A 23,742-nucleotide genomic window follows, 5' to 3' on the forward strand; every position below is an offset into this window, starting at 1 on the left:
TGTCTGTCTTCAGCTGAAGGCGCACATGAAAATATGACAATGCACCGCACTTACTCTTTGCTCTCTTCTCAGGTGTTCCATGGCCATCTGAAACTCTCTCTCCTTCTGCCAGGCCTCAGCGATGGTTGCCTGATTCTGCTCCTCATAGGCCATGGCCACCACAGCCAGGATAAGGTTGACCAGGTAGAAAGAGCCCATGAAGATCACTAGAACAAAGAAGATCATGTAGGTCTTCCCAGCTGAGCGCAGAGTCTGTGGGAATCAAAGAAAGTTAAGGCAATAAAAGCAAATTCACCAGAGTCACTGGTTCAGCATAGTTATACGGCAGATCATATGTTCAAGCTAAACAACACAGTTCAGTGCAGAAAGCAACACAGTTAATTTATTAACACTTCACAGTTTCTCCCTGCTCATCCAAATATCTTATTTTGTATATTACAGTATGAACTACTAGTGAACATCTGACATGGCTGCAATTTTAAATCTTTGCTATATGTCAGCAATGTCAGCGCATTTCAGCATGGCACCATATCCTTCATATTGTTAAAGGATTGCTTTAAGTGACTAAAATGAATGGAAAAACCTACATCACAGCCACGGTTTTAGCAGTTCAGCACATATTTATTAGCTGTGAAGTCAGCTGGTCTTTCATTTGTTTTTAGGTTTCTGGCCACTTTGTGAAGTGACGTCTTATTCAATATCCGTTTAAATAAAATGTATGTTAGTGGTGTTTCTCCACTATGTCGCCCAGTTACTGATTCTTTGTGAAAGTGAAAACTACTTTGGCCCCAGAGAAGACCAGCAAATAGAAAAACGCTCCGAAAGCTCACAAAAAGACAACAGAAGTCGAATAAAGAACAAAGGACATGGGAAAAAAACTAAACAGAAGGAAAACAAAAGGAAGTAGAAAAGAACAAATCTGGGAGACAAAGTGATGAAACATCTGCTTAAGTAACAGAAACCAGAACATGTGAAAGACTGAAGTGAGGCAGAAGATGCAGGTAATCTGTGTTTTAATAGCAAGTTTAAATACATGTTTGCTCGTACATTTCAGCGTTAGCTCGTCACTTCCACAGCTGTTCTGTCCCCAAAAATGCTTCTGTTGTGTTTTCTAAGGGTCTGTTCTTTGTGAGCGTTTGAGTTGTTTTTCTGTTTCTATTGTGTTTTATTCAACTTCTATTGTTTTTTGTGAGCTTTGGTGACGTTTTTCTGTTTGTAGGTGTTTCCTTAAGTTGCAATGCGTTTGACCTCTTAGAGCCACTGGTGAAAACACTGAACCTATAAGAGGAAAATTTAACTTTTAAGTTGAAGGTTGTAACTACAGGATGCTGATAGATGAAAAACCAAAAGTAGAAAATTGCACCTGGTGAAACAGTTTTTCCCAGTAGTCCTGCGTCATGAGACGGAAAAGTGCCAGGAAAGCCCAGCCGAAAGTGTCAAAGCTGGTGTAGCCATAGTTTGGATTCCTCCCTACTTTTAGGCAGTCAAATCCTTCTGGACACTTCCTGTAATGCGCAAATGATTGAGAGGTAGAAGATAAATGATTAGAGGCCAGGACTGATAAACAAAGGCCAAACACAGGAAATTAAAAGCAGCTGCGGAGAGATATAGCCGTGCCGGTGTGCGTGCTGCTTTCCCAGAGTTAAAAACATTCTACATGTGGCTCTGCGGCCTTTGACTCCACAGAGAAAACTGGGAGATGAGTCAGTAAGTACGTACTATCATCACCGTTATTTCAAAGAAGACGGCACTTGAAACCTGTTTCAGACAGGAGCACTAAAATGCACTGGAGCAAAAAGAGATTAGCCAGATGGATATCAAATTGCAACAGGAAAAAAAAATCAGCTCGATTCCAGCGTCTCTGATCTTCATTGTCAACATAGTGGCATTACAGCAAATATTTAAGTCCAGCAGCTGAGAACAAGCTGGGCTGCCATGTCAATCTCAGTGTGGAATAATTTCATAATGGCAGGCAAACAGCTGGGCGGAAGAGCGCTGCTGTGAGAACAGCTGTGGATCTCACCAACACGCCAGCTAAGCAGGAATGCTCACTAATATCCAGCAGCGAGGGCAGAGGATGCTGTGTGAGGCCAGCGACATCTTCCTGTCAGGCTGGCCCTCTGCTACATCACTCACACCAATCTGTTCACCTCTGTTAATCAATGCACGTTTAGTTTATTTCATATCAACATTGTTGAGCAAAATTAGCAAAAATCTTTCTGTCAACTCGGCATCTAAACAAATGTTGTGATTTAAAAATTCGACTTTTGTCAAAAGGAAAACTTTATTTAAAAAAAAATGCACACTAACTGAAAACAGTATCATGCCTGTAAAAAATAACTGTCTTTTGTTTTAGTCTTTGTCAAGTTTGTCAGCTTAAAGAGGCTTTCAGAGCACGTGCTAATGGAGACTGTGATTTCTACAAGACTCCGAGTGTACTCCCAACTGTAAAGTTTATCCCGGAAATTTCCACCTTGTGTTTGCTTGAAGATGCCACATGCCATTGATTTTCTATTGTCTCTGGTCACAACTGCAAATCACTTCCTATGTGCACTATGTGGAGCTTCCTATACACTGCAGCTTAATGCGTCTTCAAGCAAACATGCCAAGTATACTGCTGAGTTCCTGTCAACTAAAGCTGCTTCCTGACAGGAAGTGATATACGGCAATGTCCAATGAAAGACCATGTTGGGTCTAAACTCAGAACAATTCACTTTAACAGACCATACAACCTCAATGACATTGAGCGACTAGCTGGTGATGCAACGAGGGCAGATCCGAGATAAACCACCAAGGAGAGTATAGGTTACTGATGATTGACATCCATGTAAAGCGGCCCTGGTGTGCTGGCGATTAATTCTTACGTCTGAGATCATTTTCAGCACAGTACTTATAACTTGACTTTGGAACATTTTATATACTTTACACATGAAATGACTAGTCTGGAAAATAAACTGCAGCTTAATTAAAAATGAAAATAATAATACAATGGTAAACAATGCATGGAAGGTGTCATATCACTAAGTTTAGCTAACAATATTTCCTGTAATCATCACTATTCCATGTTTTCATCGTGTCATTCTGCAATCAAGTCTGAGCAACTTTCTGTAGGTGCTCAGACTAGGTGCCTCTGTATGCAGTTTATAAATGAATAAACTGCACTCAATGATATGCTTGTTAATCCACTGTTGTCCATTAAACAGCTACAAAAATGTGAGAGTCCTTTCGGAGTTTTGTAATTGTGAACAAGGTGCCTGCAGAGTTCATGTCCCATTAGTCTCTATAGCAACTGCCCTGGAGACACAGTGACTGCTCCTAATGGAGGGCTGCTGATACACACAGATATAACTCAGCTGTGCATCACATCTAAGTATTCTGCAAGTTGTTTTTTTTCATGCATTTTTACCACTTGCTATTACTAATATTACTATATATATCTGTTCTCAGGCTCTAGGAAGTTATTTGTATATGAATTCTCTACCATAGTACACTGTTTGGGGGCTTTTGCCTTGATTAGATAGGAAAGCAGGGAATGAGTGAGTTGGGGAAGACAAAGGTAAAAGCACCTTGGGTCAGAGTTGAACCCGGGCAGCTGAATTTAGCCTTGGGGCATATGGTCAGCTGCTCAAACTATGAGGTAAAGCAGTACCCCCATTTCATTCTTTTAACCACACGTCATTAAGAACAAACCCATGGCGACAGTGGCGGTCTACCCCAACTTCCTCAAAGCCTCTTGAGGAAGTTGGGGTAAGAGCTAAAAAGGACAACACTTGTTGATTTTTTAAGTTAATCCAAAGAGGAAACCCAGGGAGCTGAAAATGAAGCCACTGCTGAGTGATGCAATCTGCAGTTCCTCCAGTTGAAAAGGCCTTATGATTTTATTAACCTGTTGCTTACTGGAATTATAGGAAGCATGCAGCCAAAAATCTAAAAAGCGACATGTGAAAAGAAAGGCAAAATATGAATAATAATTGATTTTACAAGTCATCTTGTGCAATCATTGGAGCACAGCTAACACAGGGTCGGGTGTGTTAGACCTCTATTAAAGCCCTTTGCTCCATGTTTACAATGTTTGGGGTTTTTTTTTAATATTATATATGTGAGGACAACATCAATTTCCTGCTGTTTGTATAACAGCAGGAAATAACATCTGTCGGTGGCAACAGTTTTTTTTCCTGGGTGGGGCTAAGGTGGTGAGTTTCCTGCCCGCATCGCTCCAGCTCAGGGCAAAAGTGGAAACTTTCAATACAATCAGTCATAATCCTTAATGCATAGTGGTTTTAAGATGTAAGGGGATAAGCACTTGCCTCGACTCTACAGTAGGCGTGATGGGGGCTAGTGCGCATGTGTGTGACTGTGTGTGTGTGTCATCATAACGTATCCAAAGCTTTAATTTGGAAATCTACTCAGGGATTACTTGTTGGAATACACTCAAAAGATTAAGCATCCTCTATGTTTTACGTCCTCCATCCTGACCTGCTTAATATCTTGCTCTCCTCCACAGCCAGCCTCAGAAAGTTCCATCTAAAAATGTTGCACAAGTTAAGAGGCCATCTCAGTTATCTGCCAGTAAAACCATAAGCTACCTTATGGTATCTTTAACCCGTCAAGCATGTCACGAATCTGTGCCACTCTTGCTTTAGCTGCAGTTTAGCTGGAGAGAAAGTTTTTTAAAAATGCAGTAAGTGCAACAAAATGCATTTTCTTGATGATGATGTAGCAATGTTAAAATAAAAGGGGACAAAGACGCCATTAAAAACAACAAAAAGGTTCAAACTCTGCTGTATCGATTGCAGCGCTCTGTTAGAGCTCCACAAATGGCAAAAACACAAAAAGCGGGCAACAAAAGAAAGTTCACATGTAGTGACTTGTAGGTGGGACAGCTGGGTAGGTCTCGCCTGATCTTACTGACCCACTATTTAAGTGAGTTTAGTGACATCATTTCCCCGTCCAAATCTTTTGCTCTGACTTCAACACAAATTACTGAATCAGACGGTACTTCTTGGGAGATTAAGGTCCTGTGCTTTTGGAGGAGAGGGATTAAAAACTAAAGGGTGGCTGGATTCTGTTGCCTCTAAAAATATGTGACTACACCCATAATAACTATAACTGGGAATGGGAAGGATTATAAGTTGCAAATTAAATATAAATATGTATTTTTTAATTGTTCTTTGAATTCTATATAAAAACTGGAGTTGTGGCAGTCAGATAGTGTTAGCTTATTCATACTGGCAGTTTTTGTCTTGGCTTGATTTGATTGATTGATTTGATTTGATTTAATTGATTAGCATTCAAATATCTCAGTGAAGACAGAACAAAGATCTACCACAAAGCAAGAAAGCATGAGACAAGGCTAATCAAAAGGTATTGGCTGAAGCATTTGCTTATTACACCTTTCTGCATGCAGCTCCTGTACACAGGGCTCGAAGCAAATAATAAAACAAAGCAAAAACAAAACAAACAAACAAACCAAGAAGAAGAAGAAGAAAAAAAATTTCCACCTTAGATAAGTAACTACATCAAAGCAAAAGAATCAAGGTTTTTTTGGGGTTTTTTCTTCTTCTTCTTGATTATTCTAACAAAATATCTGCATGAATTAAATATATGCTAAAATGCTAGTTATTAATGTCGGCTAAACATTAGGTCCTTATTCAAACATTAGCTGATCATTTATAGAAAACGTCAAATTCCTCAAACATTTTAACTCTAAATATTCTCTGCTTTTATTAAAATATACTGTATATTTTTTGTTTTTTAGTTCACTAGCCTGCTAGCTGTAACAAACATTGTGCAAAGGGTTAGCTTTGAAGCAAGAGGAGCTATTTTTGGTGCGCCCTTTTTTCAAGAATAAAAGGTTGATTTACTTTATTCTTAATGACAGTGTTTGAACAATTTGAACTGGTATCAACAAAAAATTGATAACAGCCATTGTAACAAAATTTCTGGTTCTTTGAGGAAAAAAACTTCTGTCCACGCAAATGTCAAAAACAGCTATTTTTTGACACAGTGATTGTCTCCGGCCGGACAATCACTGAGCTTACATAATCCAACAGTACTATGCTGTAGAAGTGAAGTGACCACCAGTGACAACCAGAAGATTGCTTCGAGTATGTGACTAGCTGAGGGTCACAAAAGACCATTTAGATAAACTGTGGACAAATCTTTTTTTTAATTTTAGAATCGAAGTAACTAAAACTTGGCTATAATCTTCCGATCATTAATCACTTTGGAAAACACGATCTGATAGGGTTACGGTTAGGGTTAAGGCTGGAATGGACCGCTGGAGCCCCTGCTCAAAGCGTGTGTTACCACCACTAGCAGCATTCTGTTGGATTCAATTGAGAATCCAGAGCGTCTCATAAGGAGGCGGAAGGGTACCTTTCGCGATACTATTAGACGCCTCGGGCCGGGACAAATCGTCGGTATGTTGGAAATGAGAATGCTCTGAATCTAAAACCTAAAGGGTCAGGAGAGAAAAGCATATAAGACATGATTTAAATAGGGAAATAGCATGAGGGCAAAGACCACTACATTGTGTAACATCACTCTCAGTTACTACAGTGAGATGCACGTGGCTAAAGCTGCTTAAAAGAATACAACATATGAAACTACAGTATAACCCACAACAACATCCGAGGTTGACCAGAGACATTTAAACAGACAAATCAAGTTCAAGTTTTTTCCCTTCATTGTATTACTGTGATTCCTCTTGATATAAAAGGAATCTGGCGTGCCTTCTACCGTAACATAAAGCTTCTGGTATGTTTAATTACAGAATCATATTCAACAATTTCTTCACCATAAAAGAGAAACATTGCAAATATGCTACATCATCTCCTGCTGTCTCTAGGTGCTTATCCCTGCTTCTCCAAAAACATGACAAGCTAATGGTACATGAAGTAAATGCATGACATAAACCTATAAGGTTTCATATAGAACCACCTTTGTTTAACGTGCAAATAAATTGAAAACATCTGCATCAAACTTCCCTGCAGAGGCTTTAACATCATCACCATGTTTTATTTGCTATCATCCATTATCTTGTATTATTAACAAGAGCACCTAATGGAAGCCATTTGTTGGAGCTACAGGATTTCAGATTCACACAGATGGGTATTTAGTTCACTATAACCCCTGAACTGGGCCTGGCATTGGGCAGAGTCATCCTGTTGTGCTTGTTTCAAAAGCATTTGGATTTACAGGATTATTCAGTGCGTAGGCTGAGTAGCAATATTTGGATGGTTTCAGACTGTGCCTTTGACTGGGAACAAAGTCCATCACCCATTTCACCTATGCATTTACATCTATATTTACTTACATCTAAGAGAGGGACAGCTAAAACTATTAGGACCTTATATTTAGCATTGTTTTGACTTATTTTAGCTCAGCAAGCAGGTTCGTCAGAAGCACTAGTTAAAAGCTTCAGTACAGTTGAAATAAAAATATGATAACAAAATATCAATCCCAAAGTGTTCTAGTCTGCTCCAGTTACCCTAATCACAGCACAGAGCTTTTGAGATGATGAAATCTCCAAAGACCTCCCGCTCTCCAGCTGGCAATGCCATGTCTCTCTGTGAAGAGCTCCAGTGGAGCCGTGGTGATTATCCACGCCACCTGTTGTCTTGTGCTCAGCTTCTCTCAGGCGAAACCTCTCCCTCCAATGGGATCAGTTACCTATATATTATACCTAAGTCACAGACTGAGAATCCTAAATGACAGGACATCATCTATCATTGAATCCTCCTTTTCTTGTGAGCCTTGAGCTACATGTAACTACACACATATATATATATATGATATTACATAAGAGCCAAACAGGTGAACAGATTAAGAAGCAGTAAGAAAAGTGAATGTTTACTTACCCCGCATCACTTCCATATCCACATATTAAGGCATCCTTTGCTCCTTCAACTTTGTAAAAATTATCTGAGGAAAAGCCAGTTAAACATACAAAAAGTTGTAATATGTAAAGTATTAAATATTACATTGTTAAGAGCACTGTACATCTGATGATCAATAGCAGGCTCTTCTATTTTTGGCTGACCTTCACTGCTGAGGAAGTCCTCCGTGGAGCTCCAGGTTCTGTTGTTGCAGATGAAGGATGTGTTGGGGCTAAACGAGGAGTTGACGCAGTGCGAGAGACTGCGGACGCACTTTTGTCGCAGTAACCCCATAAAAAGCTGCAGGCCGATGAGGGCAAACACGCTGAGACAGAACACGGTCAAGATCATCACGTCTGCCAGCTTCTTCACAGACTGGATCAGGGCACCAACGATGGTCTTTAGACCTTGTGTGTGTGTGTGGGGAGGAAACAATATGTATTGGTTGTATGACACCATTACAGAAACCTTTGTGAATAACATTTAGACATTTTAGAGAGAACTAAAAGGAATCAAAGAAACCTGATTGTTCTCTTACCTGGGATAACTGAGATGGTTTTCAGTGCTCGCAGTACTCGGAAGGTTCTCAAGGCAGAGACATTTCCAAGGTCTACAAATTCAGTCAAATATCTGGAAATTCATACAACAAGTGAAGAGAAATCACATCTTTGTCTGGAATGTAGTGTTACAAGTTTATATTACAGCTTTTCAGCTGGTCAATGTTAATCTGACATTTTGTCGTCTTTTAGCTCATATTTTGGTCTCCACCAACCTCAAACTATTTTGTGTTGAGCTGCTTAACGTTCCACTAAGTTCAATAGCTAGTCACTAACTTAGTCTGCATGGAGTTAGGTGCTGGGGATGCACAGTGAGTACAGGCTACAACAAAACATTTTTGTTTAAAGTCTCCTGTTTTTGCCCTTTGCTCTCAAAAACAATGCTGCAAGGGCTCACATCCATTCATATGCGTGTCATGTGCAGCTTCAAGGATGAGATCCAGTAGAAGTGTTTGTTTTTTTGTAACAAAGCAAATGTTGTGTTTCAAATCACCACGGAGAATTATTGCTTCACTAAGTGAGGGAGGGGATTTTTGTTTTTATCAGATGATTGCATTACATTTTTCTTAAAAACTGTTCCTCACAAGAGAATACAAACACAGATTCAGAGAATCAGAAGACAGTGATGATGTGTGCAATGGTGAAATGATATCTGTACTCACGCCATCATAATCACCGTGAAGTCCAGCCAGTTCCACGGATCTCTCAAAAATGTGAATGGCACTGTACAGAAACCTCTCGCTAATATCTTTATTGCTGACTCGAATGTGTAAATACCAGTGAAGGTATACCTGGAAAAGATCCATGGTAGGAAAACACAATGTAGCATTAGCACTAAGGACAACGTTACACTGAAACAAACTGGGGCTTTAAATACATCTCAACACTAAAACTATTTATAGTAAGATAACAATGAAGAGTTGTGTTTGAGATATGACGCAGCCTGCTGAAAGAGCTTGAAAAAGAAAAAAAATACTACTTGTTTAATATTTGTCACCATTTTTAAAAAATCTACCAAGATTTGAAATCTAACTATAACTAAAATCATGATAAAGTCCAAATCTTAAAACATATATAGACTGACAGATATAAAAAAAAAGAAACTACATGTAGTGTGATGACAGCGTCACACAACTCATTTTCTCAGTTTGTGGTTTTTCAGAGTTTCGTGCTGTTTTACTGTATAAGTGGCACGGGCAGTTTATCTGCTGATGGTGCAATTGTACAATTGATTATCCTGTTTGGTGATCAGTTTGTGTAACTACATGGTCTTTATAGAGCATATATACACTCACTGACCACTTTACAAGATACCCTTTAACTTCAGAGCTGCCTTAATTCCTCATGATTCCTCAAATTCAACCAGCTGCTGGAAACATTCGTCAGAGATCCCGTTCTATCACATCCATAATTTGCTCTATTGGACTGAGGTCTGGTAATTGTGGAGCCCATTTGCACACAGTGAACTCACTTCCATGTTCAAGATTTCAGTTTGAGATGATCTGAACTTTGTGACATGTTGCTAGGAAGAGCCATCAGAAGATGGGTACAGTGTCTAAAAACTGAAAGCAGGCAAGATGAATCCATGCTTTCATGTTTTTTTACACCAGATTCTGACCCTACCATCCAAATTAAATGGAGACTCATCAGACCAGGTGACATTTTTCCATCCATCCATTCCACTTATGGATGGCGAGAGGCGGGATATACGGTCACTGTCACATGGAGCAACATTTTTCCAATCTTCCTTTTTGCAATTTTGTGAATTAAGTTTAATTGTCTTAGGTGAGAAGGTGTCGCCCCTGTGGTCTTCTGCTGCTGTAGGCTTCAAGGATGGTAATGTTGGGTGTTCAGACATGCTCTTCTGCCTTCTTCTAGTTGTAACAAGTGGTTATTTGAGTTATTAGAAGTTTTCCTCTTACCTGGCATTAACAAGGCATTTTCAAACATTGTGAACTGTCATTCACTGGATACTTTCTTTCTCAAACTGTTGTCTGTAAACCCCGGCAATGGTTGCGCAGAAAAATTTAGTGAAAATCCCGGTAGCTTCTGAAATACTCAGACCAGCCCATCTGACAACAACAATCACGCCACATTCAAAGTCTTTTAATTCACCTATTCTGATACTCGGTCCGAAATTCAACAGGGCAAACTGAACATGTCTGCATAGCAGAATGCTCTGGGTTGCTGTCATGTGATTGGCTGATTAGACATTTATATTAAAGAGCAGTTCACTAGCTGGACCCACGTCCTCATTTTAGGTTTGACAGCGTTTTAGTAGGTAAAGGTGAACGCTTGGACATGAATTGAGCTGCGGTTTGGGGAAAGCCTCGAAGGCAGATCCCCATGTACTAAATACAAGTGAAGAAGTTAAAGAATTGAAAACAAGGAGGGAGGGAGGGTGGGGCACGTAAACAAGAATGAACAGCTTGCAGAACTGGAGGAACCTATATAGTTGACAACCGGAAGGAGAGTGTTTGGAGACGTGGTCCCGCTCCTGAAATTCCGATACATAATCTCCAATTAAACAGGTATACCTAATGAAGTGATCAGTCAGTGTATGTAAGACCAACAATGCGGGAGACTGATTAAGACAAATGGAAAAACTATTGCAAAAAACAAAACTGCTTTTCTTCCCACATTAACTAAAAATGAATTCCTGATGTTGCAAAAAGTAAAAAAAAAAGTCTCTGTGAATGTGGACAATCTGTTGCATGCTTCGCCACCTCTTTACAGCATGCACAACACATTATATTGCAAGATTCTTCTCTTGGTTCAACTTAACATGCAAATGTGGTGTTTTCAAGCATGACAAATATATCACATGCATCATATACTTACATATGTCAATTGATTCTGCCAGTTGCCACTGACAAAGCAACAAACCCCAGCAAACTACACATTAGAACATATGCAGACAATTTTGAATCAAGAAAACAACTTCAAGCTGCATTAACTTACTCCAGGTACTTGGTCCATGTTGGTGGATCAGACATGGCCATGAAGAAACAGTTGGTCAGGATAGTGAACATTATGAACAAGCTAAACAATGTGAAAAGAGAGTTAAGGAATGCGTACTGTAAGGTGACGATTTACAGTTACCCAATCAAATAAGTTTTTCTGATAAGCAGACGATGTATTCAAATAAAACAACAAAGGTTTATTGTAATCCTGTGGAGTATATACACGAGGATGAACGGTCACTGTTTGTACCTACAGACTACAGTAAATGCAGATTATAAAAAACAATGTAAACAAATTCTATTTAATATCAACTCGGTAGAAAAACATAATCTCCCATATGGAGACATGGACTGAAATCCTAAAGGATCTACTGAATCTTTACAAATGATTGCAAAGATTAAAGTGCTTTAGCATAAAATGATAAGAAATTCACTGAAATGAACATTAAAGTTTTTCACTATAATTTAAATTATCTGATTGATCATATTACATTATAAAATAAACCCATAGTTTGGGTATTGAGGGCTTTTAGCCTGCACTTCAGAACCGACTGCGGTAATCTGCATGTTTCAGAGAATCAGTAACAGAAGTGAAATCTATAACAGGGGAGAGTTGGAGGAAAATTTGGGAAAATTACAAATCATCTGTCTGACAACTAATAGTCAGCCATCACATGATGTGAAATCTCCTTGCTCTTATTTCATTTCAGAGATTAAAAGAGGGATATGAGGGGATTTAGTGTGCGATGCCAGAGAGAACCATCACAAAGATGCTTCAAAAATAGGACTGGAAAAATCCAATAGAAACCTACAGGGGGGAAATCAGTAAATATCACAAATTGGCTTATCTGTCAGCAGGAAGTGAAATCTGGACTTTTCATTGTAAAAATATATAAATTACAGTAGGAATGGTTCAAACTAGTTTGTTCACGGCAGGACATCTGAGTCACAGTCTAATCCCCATGTTATCACATGTCAGGAAAATGACATTCATGTTTTTAGTTTAAAGAGAACACCCTTTTTTTAGTGGTTTAAAAAGTCCCTTTTCAAGTGTAGCAGGGGAAGAGGAACACATGAGCCTTCAACAGATAAATAAAAGCAGGAAGAGGCACATGCAGAGAACCCAAAAAGGATATGAATGAACTAAAATCTTTATGGCAATCGCTCTGATGAGGTGAAATGGAGTAAATATGTAAAGTGCAGATGTGGCGCTGAATCTGAAGATGGCCTTCCCTTTGTTAAGTACTATAAAGGTCTGCAAGGGGGGAGAAAAAAAGAAAAATATAACATTATTGACAGAAATCACATTTTTGAAAAGACATCACACCAAAAAAAGCATTTCTTAAAATGATTTTCACTTTGTGCACAAAAGTGAATCGCAGCAGTAGCAGCTCTGAGCAGCAGTTCAGCTGCTGTCTTTACCAAGCAGGGATAACAATATAGCTACCATCTGTGTTAATATTCACCGTGAGCACTTATGGCTCCAAGAAGTGAGCGAGCAGTGAGTGCCCGTCCACACTGTTAGTGAGGCCGGCTGAGATAATGGAGACAACTCCAATGGGAGCTGACCCTTTCCCCAACAGATGTGGCATTTATTTAAATATTTTTCCGTCTTTGGATAATCCTCCCATCCAGCAGTGCGCCACATGCCAAAACAAAGAGACCCTGAGAATGACTGCCACATCCTTTTTTTTTTCATCTCTCCATAAACGGCCCATTAACGGGCAGCAGCAAATCAAAACTTGCTAATCCTATTTCTGCATCCGCAAGAGATCTAAAGCGAAGCAGTCACAGAGGCCACGTCTCAGCTCGCTGCTCCAAATAGCCACTTGCTAAGTTCTGTGAAAATGCCAGTTTATTTGGAGGCTCGCTATCATATCGTGTTCAAATTCAGATGAACATTCATCAGCGAACATGGCAGAAAATATAGCAGCAAAATTCTGCATTAGTAACCACAAACACTTTCATTTTCAAGCCGATTATTAATAAACGTGGTTAAATAACTTTAACATTGCCAGGGATTCGACATGGTTACAATCTCTTTAACGGTTGCCAAGAAATTGCCTCTATGAAGGAAACCCCAGAAAATGGTCATTTTCTGTCAAGTATTTCTTTAACCAGTAAAAATGATATGGATTCAGTCTGTTAAAACAGGCTGAATTTTGTCTCCCACTACTCCCACTGTAAAAGTGTTGATGTGCTCATTTTAATTTAAATGGTACATAATCTTTGGCAGATTTATCAATACTGATCATTTCATTGCAAACATGAATAAGTTTCTGCCCATAATGTCTGTGATTGCTGGAACCAATATATCTGTGACATGTTTCTTTAAGCAAAAGACAGTTAGCTTTGTTAATACAAAAGAATTTAAAAGAACTGCTATCATCATCATACATTAGTTTGGGCATACAAACCACTCAAATAAGGGCACCTTTGCAATGATTCTCTTTCTGGAACTCTAGTAGAGATATGGAAAACCATTCATCCAAAAGACATTTCCTTATTTGGTGTTTTGATGATGGCAGTGAAGAGAGCTAACACTGTAGTCTTAAAACTTCCACAAGTTTTTACGTAATCTGAGTTGAGATCAAGCTGTCAAGTCATAAAAATCATATAACTACAAAAAAACCCAAACAACTCCTATTGGGAGTAGTATCCTATTCATCCGAGCACAATGGTCATCACTCAGAACAAACTTGTGCTGATTCACAGTAACCCTTTCTTCCACAAGGGGACAAGCAAACCCAAACTCTTACCCTCTGGTTCTTGTAGTAAAATGGATCGATGTCTTCCAGCGGCACCCCAATAAGTTCTTGAGGGATTTCACCGAAGATGCGTGGCAGTTGCTTCCCTGCCTCCAGGTCGACCCTGGGTTTCGGTGGCTCTGTCTTCTTCTGAGACCCCTTGGCATTCTTGGCCTGCTCCTCCGCAATCCGCTGCTCCAAGGCAGCCAAGGATTCGCGAGTGAACCGCCGCAAGCCATCAGGACCCGTTGGTAACAGCATGGTTGCCATCTTTTCATCCTGATTCTCCTGTACTAGAATTTACTTACAGCTACAGGGAGGGAAGTATAGATTGAACACAGAAAAACAGATTGAAGAAGGTGAGGATAAATACATTATATACTGCATGAATCAGATCATCTGCCTGTAGCTATCTGTGCCAGTAGTTTGGTAAAACAAATTTAAAAATGTCTGAAAGCTGGATTGGAACTCATACTCAAACACTAAATGTAAATGTAAACAGTAAATGAACTGAATTGGTGTCAGAGAACACTGTTTCTCTGTCACCTGATTATTATATTATACTGATTAGATTATAATACTATTCAAAATTCTGCATCTATCCATCTATCTTTCTTGTAGAACTGTGCTGTCCTTCGGGTGGCGCTGTCACTTGGTGTTCGCTCTCTCTGCGGTAAAGTATCACTTCCTCTTCCTGTTCCAACACACGGGTGTTTTTGAGTAGTTTATCTGCATGGCAATTTAATTAAAAACTTTTAGATAACTTCTGTTTTCACAGTATAATCTTCACGTGCTTCATCCAAAGAACACTCTGCTCACACTACTGTTTGAAAAACTAGTTCATGCATTCTAGACTTCTAGGCTGGACTACTGTAACTAATTATTATCAGGACGTCCTAAAAACTCCCTGAAAAGCCTTCAGCTAATCCAAAATGCTGCAGTAAGGGTACTGACAGGGACTAGAAAGACAGAACATATCTACTGTTTTGGCTTCCTGTTAAATCCAGAATTCAAAATCCTGCTCCTCACATACAAGGTCTTAAATAATCAGGCCCCATCTTATCTTAATGACCTTGTAGTACCGTATCACCCCATTTGAGCACTTTGCTCTCGCTCTGCAGGCCTACTTATTGTTCCTAGAGTATTTAAAAGTAGAATGGGAGGCAGAGCCTTCAGTTTTCAGGCCCCTCTTCTGTGGAACCAGCTTCCAGTTTGGATTCGGGAGACAGACACTATCTCTACTTTTAAGATTACGCTTAAAACTTTCCTTTTTGCTAAAGCATATAGTTAGGGCTGGACCAGGTGTCCCTGAATCCTCCCTTAGTTATGCTGTATTGGGCATAAGCTGCTGGGGGACTCCCATGATGCATTGAGTTTTTCCTTTTCAGTCACCCTTTTCACTCACTATGTGTAAATAAACATCTCTGCGTTGAACCATGTTTGTTATTAATCTCCAGCTGTCTTCCACAGCATGTCTTTATCCTGTCTTCCTCCTCTCACCCCAACCGGTCCCTCAGCCTGGTACTGCCGGAGGTTTCTTCCTGTTAAAAGGGAGTTTTTCCTTCCCACTGTCACCAAAGTGCTTGCTCATAGGGGTTCATTTGATTGTGGGGTTTTTCTCTGAATCTATTATTGTAGGATCTACTGTACAATATAAAGCGCCTTGAGGTGACTGTTGTTGTGATTTTGCGATATATATGGTGATATATAAATAAAATTGAATTGAATATAGAAATAATTAAAGTTTTTTTTAAATTACAAAACCAATTTTATTTGTATCTAGAAAGACATATACAGCTATAACTTAAAAAACAAAACATTGCCTATTTTTAACTCTAAAAAAGGCTAACAGCATTGTTGTACAATTTTGGCAGAAGAAAGCAAAATTTTTACTAAAAAACTAGACTTTGCGGATAGATATTAAAGCACTGAGTGGCTTAAGTGTCAGATCTCTTCTACAGCTTGGTGTGCTCTCTCCCATAATGCCCAGAAATCTGTTACTGACTGAATTTGAACATGTTTGACTCTCTGTGCTAGCATTCAAAATCTGAATCCAGTCTGAGGCACATTTGCTGTATGATTAAGTTTAACAGCCAGTCCAAAAACTCTGTCCTATATTTTTGAACTAATTACCAATTGTCTGTGCAATGCACTTATAACATAGCTATATGTAAAAGATGGACACAGGCAACATGAAGTTACATATTAATTTTTTAAGCCCTGTTTTCCCATTTTGAAGAGTCAAGATTAGCATTTATCTGTGCGCCATGTTAGCTGGAGCTAGAAGTGAGCATATCTGGACAAAAGTGTGTAGCTGTAAGTTATTAGCTAAGCCTGGGTAGCGAGGATGAATCCATCAAGTGTATGGGCCCACTGCACAGATCAGGCAGATATCTTTAAATTAGAACTATATAACTAGATAATAAAATACTAGAATTTCACTCACCACAACTTTAGCACAGGCCTCTGGATGGACTGTTAGTACAATTAACCACACAACAGGCTGCATATTTTGTTGGATAAAACTACAACTACTGATTATTCTAGTTAGCAGATGTCAATCCTAGCAAAGAGCTATTAGCAAAACCTGCATGTGCACTCACTTCTCTGTCAAAACTGCCGGACTACTAAATTAAGCTAAATGAAGTTTAAAAAGGCAAGTCATTAAAAAGTTCTATCACTGTAAGGTTGTCATGAAAGGGAAAGGGACCAAAAACATTACCATGGGAGGTTTTCAACACTTCTGACTTGGCTTCCAGTCATGGAGGCTGTTCCTTGACTAATACAGCTGCTAAGCAACCTGCTAACACATGGTTAACACAGCAAAGTGTTACTTAAAAACATCTTCGAGAACACTAAAATACTCAAACTGAGGCTTCAAAACAAATCATGTCATGGTGCCTGTGTCCAGCTTTCCTAGACAATTTATCATTTGTTTTTGTGTGGCATCCTGTTCGTCTTTCACTGCAATTCGACTGCACAACTTAACCGATAATGCTTGAACAACCACTACATCCCATTCCCCATTAGATCATTTAATTACCAGTATTGTACTACTGGTCGAACTACAATACACACTCAGTTACTCCTAGTTTTGTTTAGGCTAGCAGCCCTGCTTTGGGGTCTAAAGAAGAAGAAAAAACCCAAAAACCACAATGAAATATTCAATTCAATTCAATTCAATTCAATTTTATTTATATAGCGCCAAATCACAACATAAGTCGCCTCAAGGCGCTTCATAGATACAGAGAAAAAAACCCAACAATCATATGACCCCCTATGAGCAAGCACTTTGGCAACAGTGGGAAGGAAAAACTCCCTTTTAACAGGAAGAAACCTCCGGCAGAACCAGGCTCAGGGAGGGGCGGCCATCTGCTGCGACCGGTTGGGGTGAGAGAAGGAAGACAGGATAAAAGACATGCTGTGGAAGAGAGACAGAGGTTAATAACAGATATGATTTAATGCAGAGAGGTCTGTTAATACATAGTGAGTGAGAAAGGTGACTGGAAAGGAAAAACTCAATGCATCATGGGAATCCCCCGGCAGCCTATGTCTATTGCAGCATAACTAAGGGAGGATTCAGGGTCACCTGGTCCAGCCCTAACTATATGCTTTAGCAAAAAGGAACGTTTTAAGCCTAATCTTAAAAGTAGAGATAGTGTCTGTCTCCCGAATCCAAACTGGAAGCTGGTTCCACAGAAGAGGGGCCTGAAAACTGAAGGCTCTCCCTCCCATTCTACTTTTAAATACTCTAGGAACAACAAGTAGGCCTGCAGAGCAAGAGCGAAGTGCTCTAATAGGGTGATATGGTACTACAAGGTCATTGAGATAAGATGGGGCCTGATTATTTAAGACCTTGTATGTGAGGAGCAGGATTTTGGGCACCCATCTTGATATGAGGTTTGTAGCATTTATGAAGGAGACAGATATGCCACTGAAGCCCTCACACGGTTCATTTCAAACATTGCATAACAGGATGAAGACTTCAGTCAAACGTGGGATTAGCTCTTATTGTTTTGATGGTAAGACTGTGCTAAAGGAGGTTAAGAGACATGATCTAAATTGTCGACTGTTACCACAAACCACCAGCTTTCTGTTTCTCAGTCAGACTAAGGCAGACATAGTTCTAAATCAGAGGGATTAGGAATCAGGATTAGGATGGCGATCATTTGCTGACTGCAACAGGTGACAGCAAGAAGAGAAAATGCAAAGCTATCAGTACATTTACACATATTTAGCACACTTTGTTGTCACTACAGCATCACAAATGCCAAAATGAGCTCCTGAGGCTTAATTTAAACTGTATGCTTCTAAGTTTTCAAAATATTTAAAGCTCAGGGCAGAAATTATATAGGGTACAAGAGAAACAGCCTGCAATAATAAAATCCTAAGCGTAAGTTGTCATTCTGTTGCCACTAAAACTGAAAACAAGAACTAGCTTCATAATTGCTATCACCAAATGTGACATCAAACTCCTTGTTTGGACTCCAGGTCTCAACCAACTCTAAAGATATATCTGGTATTTTCACCACATTCTCATGCATCAATAGTTAATGACTACCAAGAAAATATGAATATTTTTTCTCTTTCAGTCTACAGTGAGATCATTTAAAAACCAACTAAATCTGCATTCGGACATTGAGGGCACGGTGGTGGTGCGTCTCAAACAAGCAAAGCAAGCAAGCTCATCTATCACACAGGGTTGTTTTCTATTTGCCACGTTTGCTTGGAAACAAGTTTGAAAGCCAGAAACTGTGAAATGTATGAACCACAGAAGCAGAACAAGTAAAGTCGACACTGGGATGAAAATGTCTGTTCACCATGAGCTTCTTCTTCCACATTATAAACAATTTGGATTTGAGAAATGCTCAAAAAAGATTTGTATAACAACTGTTGTATATTTTAGTCTTTCCCTTTGACAAATCAGAGAATAACAGGTTATTTTGACTCGAGAATTACAGATAAAGGCGGAACAGCTTGAAATCCTGCTCACCTCAAACCCACAGTCTAGAAGAGTACATCCGCTTTGTTCTGATTGGCATAAGCATTAAGACAGGTTGCAGGTCATCGGTACTACACCGTTATTTTTACCAGAGAAGTAAATATAGCTTAAACAGCTCGAAATCCTACTTGTGGATGTTTACAAGCCCGAAAGCAGCACATCTGCTTTGTTCTTAATGGCAAATGTCGTTCCCATGGGATAAGCATTAAGACAGTTTTCAGGTCATCTGATCAGAGATAAAAACCAAAGTCTACTCGTAAATAAAGATAAATACTAAAGACCCTATCGAAAACTCACTGCTACATGTTATCCATGACAGAGTCTGCTATATTAATAACTCAAAAAGCTTTCCAACAGGAGGATTACATTTCGATGCCCTCCTTTTGAAAGAGAAATACCATTGTATCCTTTTCCTATTGACTAAGCTCTGCGAGTTTTGCATCTACTCCTGTCCTGAAATGCATTGATCCCTTCACACGTCCAGCCAGACGCTAGTTATCTGCTTTCATTTGATCTGCTTATTTGGCCCAGGTTTATCTCAGATCAGCTTGTCTCATACACAGAATCCAGTGCTCTCCCATTTACTGTCAAAATAAAGAGGTTAAGGCCCATTTACGACATCATAAAGCAGATAAAAGGTTCAAAGCAATGATATTTCTGTCATGAGGCGACGGGACAGGATGTGACGAATCTTTCAGCGAAACACAGCCCCCAACATTCAGTCTATAAATCAAATGAATGAATGATACAAATTTAATGTGAATATTATTAAATGCACAGAGAGGACAACTGCCAGCATGCACAGTTTCACTTTGCATGCCAGCTTACTCATAGGAGGAAGTGGTTGTAAAGTATTTCACTCATTTTAGTTTGAATAAAATTTAATTCCCATAACAGCCAGATGTGCTGTGGTCATCAGCAGTGCAAATAATTAAGATAATTAGATTGAAAGCAGAGCAGAGCTGCACACTGGCAGTTTTCACATGCAAATGCACGCACATGCACGAACACATGCATTGTGACATGGATTCTCACATCAGCTAACGCCAGAATTTAGCTTCGTACAGCTATGCATTGAAAAAAATGGTTAAAGTAAAGACTCACAGTTAAATAACTGCATGAAGTCTGATGTGTTTTGATGTAAATTAATATGGAACATTATGATAGGACAGTGACAGAACAGTTTGGGCAGTTTTGAGGTTCAATGCATGCGTACAAACCAACCTGATAATTCAAAGGTAACAAAACATGTTTTTAAAGCACCTGTTGACTTTATGAGAGTCTGATTCTAATGCTGAACTTACACTGAGGCATAAATCCAAACTTTCAGCTCTGTTAAGTATATAAACGGCTTTACTGACAATATTCTGTCCCTGCGACGACAATAACTGCAAAAAGAACCCTAAGCTTCAGCAACACTGTAACAAAGTCTGTGTCTGTTACCAGATGTTTATATAAAGTCTTCTGTGACTCTCACGTGTGTCACGGTTTACCAGTTATAATCATCGAATGGTAACTCCTGTTTTTATGCCTCTCAGGGCATCTGTGGATTATTACAAATCGTCTCCTCCTGTTTGGTCCCTAAAGTGCTCATAATTAACGAATTTTTCTCTCATTAAAAGTGAAACATTTTAGAACATATAAAATAGTTAAACATATAAAATGTAGGCTTTTGGAATGTGTGGCTTACCTAAAATAAATGGAAAATACTGTCTTATTCTATAGTTCAAAACAAGTAAGCTGTGAATTTTCTCACAGCTTACTTGGTAATTGTAACTATATTCGAATTGTTCAGTTTCAGGTTTTTATGGCACAATCTCTAAGTTGCTTAGACCAGTGAAGAACTATTATTATGCGACAAATGTATTTAAATATATTTTGTTGCTCTGTAATCCAGCCATTGTTTGTGATCTTAGATTGTAGCTCACACTTTTGTCTAGTTGACAGATTTCCATATAAACCTTCTATATATGCCTTAACCAAGCCTTTTTTTTTTTTGCCTTCTTCCATTTTCTGAGTTCAGTTTTTAAAACCTTGAACCTGAACAGTAGAGTATGAATCACTACACTATAGTCCACAGCACAGTGCATTAGCTCTGTGGTCTTAAATAGTCAATAGATGATTTTTCAGATTCTTTCAGATTCTAACTTGTAGTCTTCAGCTCTTTAACCTATACGAATGGAGTAACATGACTATTAGACATGGCATAGTTCTTATAGAGCCACAGAAGACTATTGTCCCCCCCCCATCTTTTATGGGACTACAGTAGGACTTTGTACTGCTGCTATCTATTCCATCATCTTTTATTTTAAGATTGTTTTAACAGGTAAGAAAGTTGTTATCAGGCGATAGCTCTCACTATCTGGTTGTTAACTCATTTCTAACTTAAGACTGCTTTCTTTGGATTTACTTTTTTTTTTTAAATAATGCTGTATTTTGCAATCGAAATATTAAAAACTACACTAAAAACATTATTAAAAGGTTTAGAAATGAGTCCAACTTTTTTCAAATTTTTCTGGGGGTCTAGTGTAACTGGGCCTTCTGTGTGTTCTTCATCACCATGTTATGTGTCCTTCTCCCCCTCAGAGCTTCATACTGTGATCTGAGGTGCACAGCCTGAACTGATGACCTACTTCTTTGGCAGAAACCTTTCAATGTAATTGCAAAAGATAGCTTAAACGCCAAGCATACACATATAAAAATATAGACAGTGGTAAAATGATCCACTCATGAAACCAGTAGCTGATAATGAACTGAATCCCAGTTGTCAGTGTTCAGATATTACTTTAAAAAAAAAAAACACCCAAAATATGAATATTACAACTTATCAAAAGTTACATGAGTCACATTAAACATGAAGATTGTTGAGCTTTTTAAAAATAAAAAAAGTGGTTTGTGATGTCATGAATGACATGTGTAATAATCATTACATTAAGTGTCTTTTCACTTCATATGGAGATAAGAAGCCAAAGGAAACATTGACCTCGTTAAAGTGAATCTCCACATGTAGCTTAACCCTAAAGCTTTTTGAAACTGAACACTTATTTTTGATGAAGTAATGAGCGCTTCTCCGTTAACATACGGCCCTTATGCGAATACAATAAAAAATGAAAAACAAAAGGAGAGAACAAACAGCCAACAAGTCGTGCCAATCATTTTCTGCTATATGTTTTTGCAGCCACATGAGGATTCCGTGAAGAATATACTTACATGTGAAACTGTGAGTTTTACAGCATCGTTTCCAGAATGAAGTTCTTCGGGTTTTAGAAGAAGAAACAACCAAACCTTCCGTGCAAAATCCATGTTTTCTTTTCAAGGCTCACTTCGCCTCATCGTGGATCCAAACTCAAGCCCACGGGGGAAAAAAGTGTCATCAGAATCCAGAGAAAAACGGTCAAAACTGACTTCTTGGTAAGCGCCAGAGGTCTGCAGTCACCCTATTTTGGACATTTTGAAAGCTGTCACAGGTGCGGTGTAAGTAAAACTTCGTCTTCTTGCCTTCCATTCGTGAGGCCCGTCGGTTTTCATCCCATGAAGGAAAAGTCTCCGGCTGCTGAGCGTGGAGGATGCTGCGCTGTCTCGATTTGCCCTTGAGCAAGAGAGCAGTGAGGGTGGGGGAAGGGGGGGGGGGTTTGCTGGGCCACAGAGGATTACTGCGCCATAGGCGTCCCATGGCGCTCTCAGGCATAGTGTGCGCTGTGCTTTTGCCACATCACCAAGTATGCCTTAGTCCAAGGACTATGAAGAAGCTCAAAGTTTATTTCTGTAAAAAGTGTGTGTGGGAAACGCCCAGTCTCCTACCAGAGAAGCCAACATTTCACGTGGCTCACCTTTCACACGGGGATTTTGAACACTTGAAACACTTTTGTTTGGTTTAATGGTCAACCAGAGGCATGCACACCCGTGAAGAACAGCCAGAGCCCGAGTTCACAGCATGCACCCTACAGTGAGCTGATTTGGTTTGGATTCAAAACCTGATTCGCATGAGTGAATCCTTAAAAAGACGTGATTTCACACCACCGGTCCTCAGACTTTTATTCTGTCTTTCCGGGAGGTTTGGACTTCGTGTGCAGCTCATGATAGTGTATTACCCCCTCTAGTGTTCGGTAATAGACTTTCTTTTTGTATGGAGCAGCAAGAATTCTTATTTTCAGAACATTGCGCAGATTGATAGACCCAAATACTGTCTCATCAGGATTCATACATCACATTTTGTGCATTAAGGTATAGAGGAAGGCGGGACATATTTTAAGCTTATTTCTAAGTCATTCTAATAAAAGATAAAAAGCCTGGTAAATAGTTTACCCAGATAATGTGAACACTGGACGATTGGACGGTCTTGTGTTAATCCTCCTCTGCGACCATATAAACAGATGTTTATATTTGCATATTATATATTAATACAGCCATAACGATTACCCAGCGTGCATCTTGGTAAACTGCGCGGAAGTATCAATCACTGTGCCATACAGGCACTCGGATCGATATAAATATTGATAGTTTCAATACCAAAGCTGGTATTGATATTGGCTCGAGACGGCTAGAGTCAATACTTTCTTTCTTTCCCCTATGTACCCCACTGAATTATTTCAT

At 39.2% G+C, this 23,742-nt stretch overlaps 1 protein-coding gene across 1 annotated transcript in view; it reads right to left on the minus strand.

The window, feature by feature from the left end:
• The window catches only part of LOC102208917 (sodium channel protein type 4 subunit alpha B-like), a 42,173-nt gene extending 19,473 nt beyond the window's left edge, over window positions 1-22,700 (minus strand). Inside the window, exons 1-10 of the mRNA XM_013912710.1 lie at window positions 22,360-22,700; window positions 14,160-14,457; window positions 12,537-12,655; window positions 11,399-11,488; window positions 9,100-9,228; window positions 8,419-8,510; window positions 8,045-8,287; window positions 7,863-7,926; window positions 1,364-1,505; window positions 55-252 (exon numbers count right to left, since the gene is read on the minus strand). Coding sequence (XP_013768164.1) covers window positions 55-252; window positions 1,364-1,505; window positions 7,863-7,926; window positions 8,045-8,287; window positions 8,419-8,510; window positions 9,100-9,228; window positions 11,399-11,488; window positions 12,537-12,655; window positions 14,160-14,417 — 1,335 coding nt within the window. The 5' untranslated portion in view covers window positions 14,418-14,457; window positions 22,360-22,700. The remainder of the gene's footprint in view (window positions 1-54; window positions 253-1,363; window positions 1,506-7,862; window positions 7,927-8,044; window positions 8,288-8,418; window positions 8,511-9,099; window positions 9,229-11,398; window positions 11,489-12,536; window positions 12,656-14,159; window positions 14,458-22,359) is intronic.
• Between the last annotated feature and the right edge of the window lie 1,042 nt (window positions 22,701-23,742).

This window comes from Pundamilia nyererei, unplaced genomic scaffold (genome assembly GCF_000239375.1).
Source record: "Pundamilia nyererei isolate P.nyererei 1_Seehausen unplaced genomic scaffold, PunNye1.0 scaffold00098, whole genome shotgun sequence".
NCBI lineage: Eukaryota > Metazoa > Chordata > Actinopteri > Cichliformes > Cichlidae > Pundamilia > Pundamilia nyererei.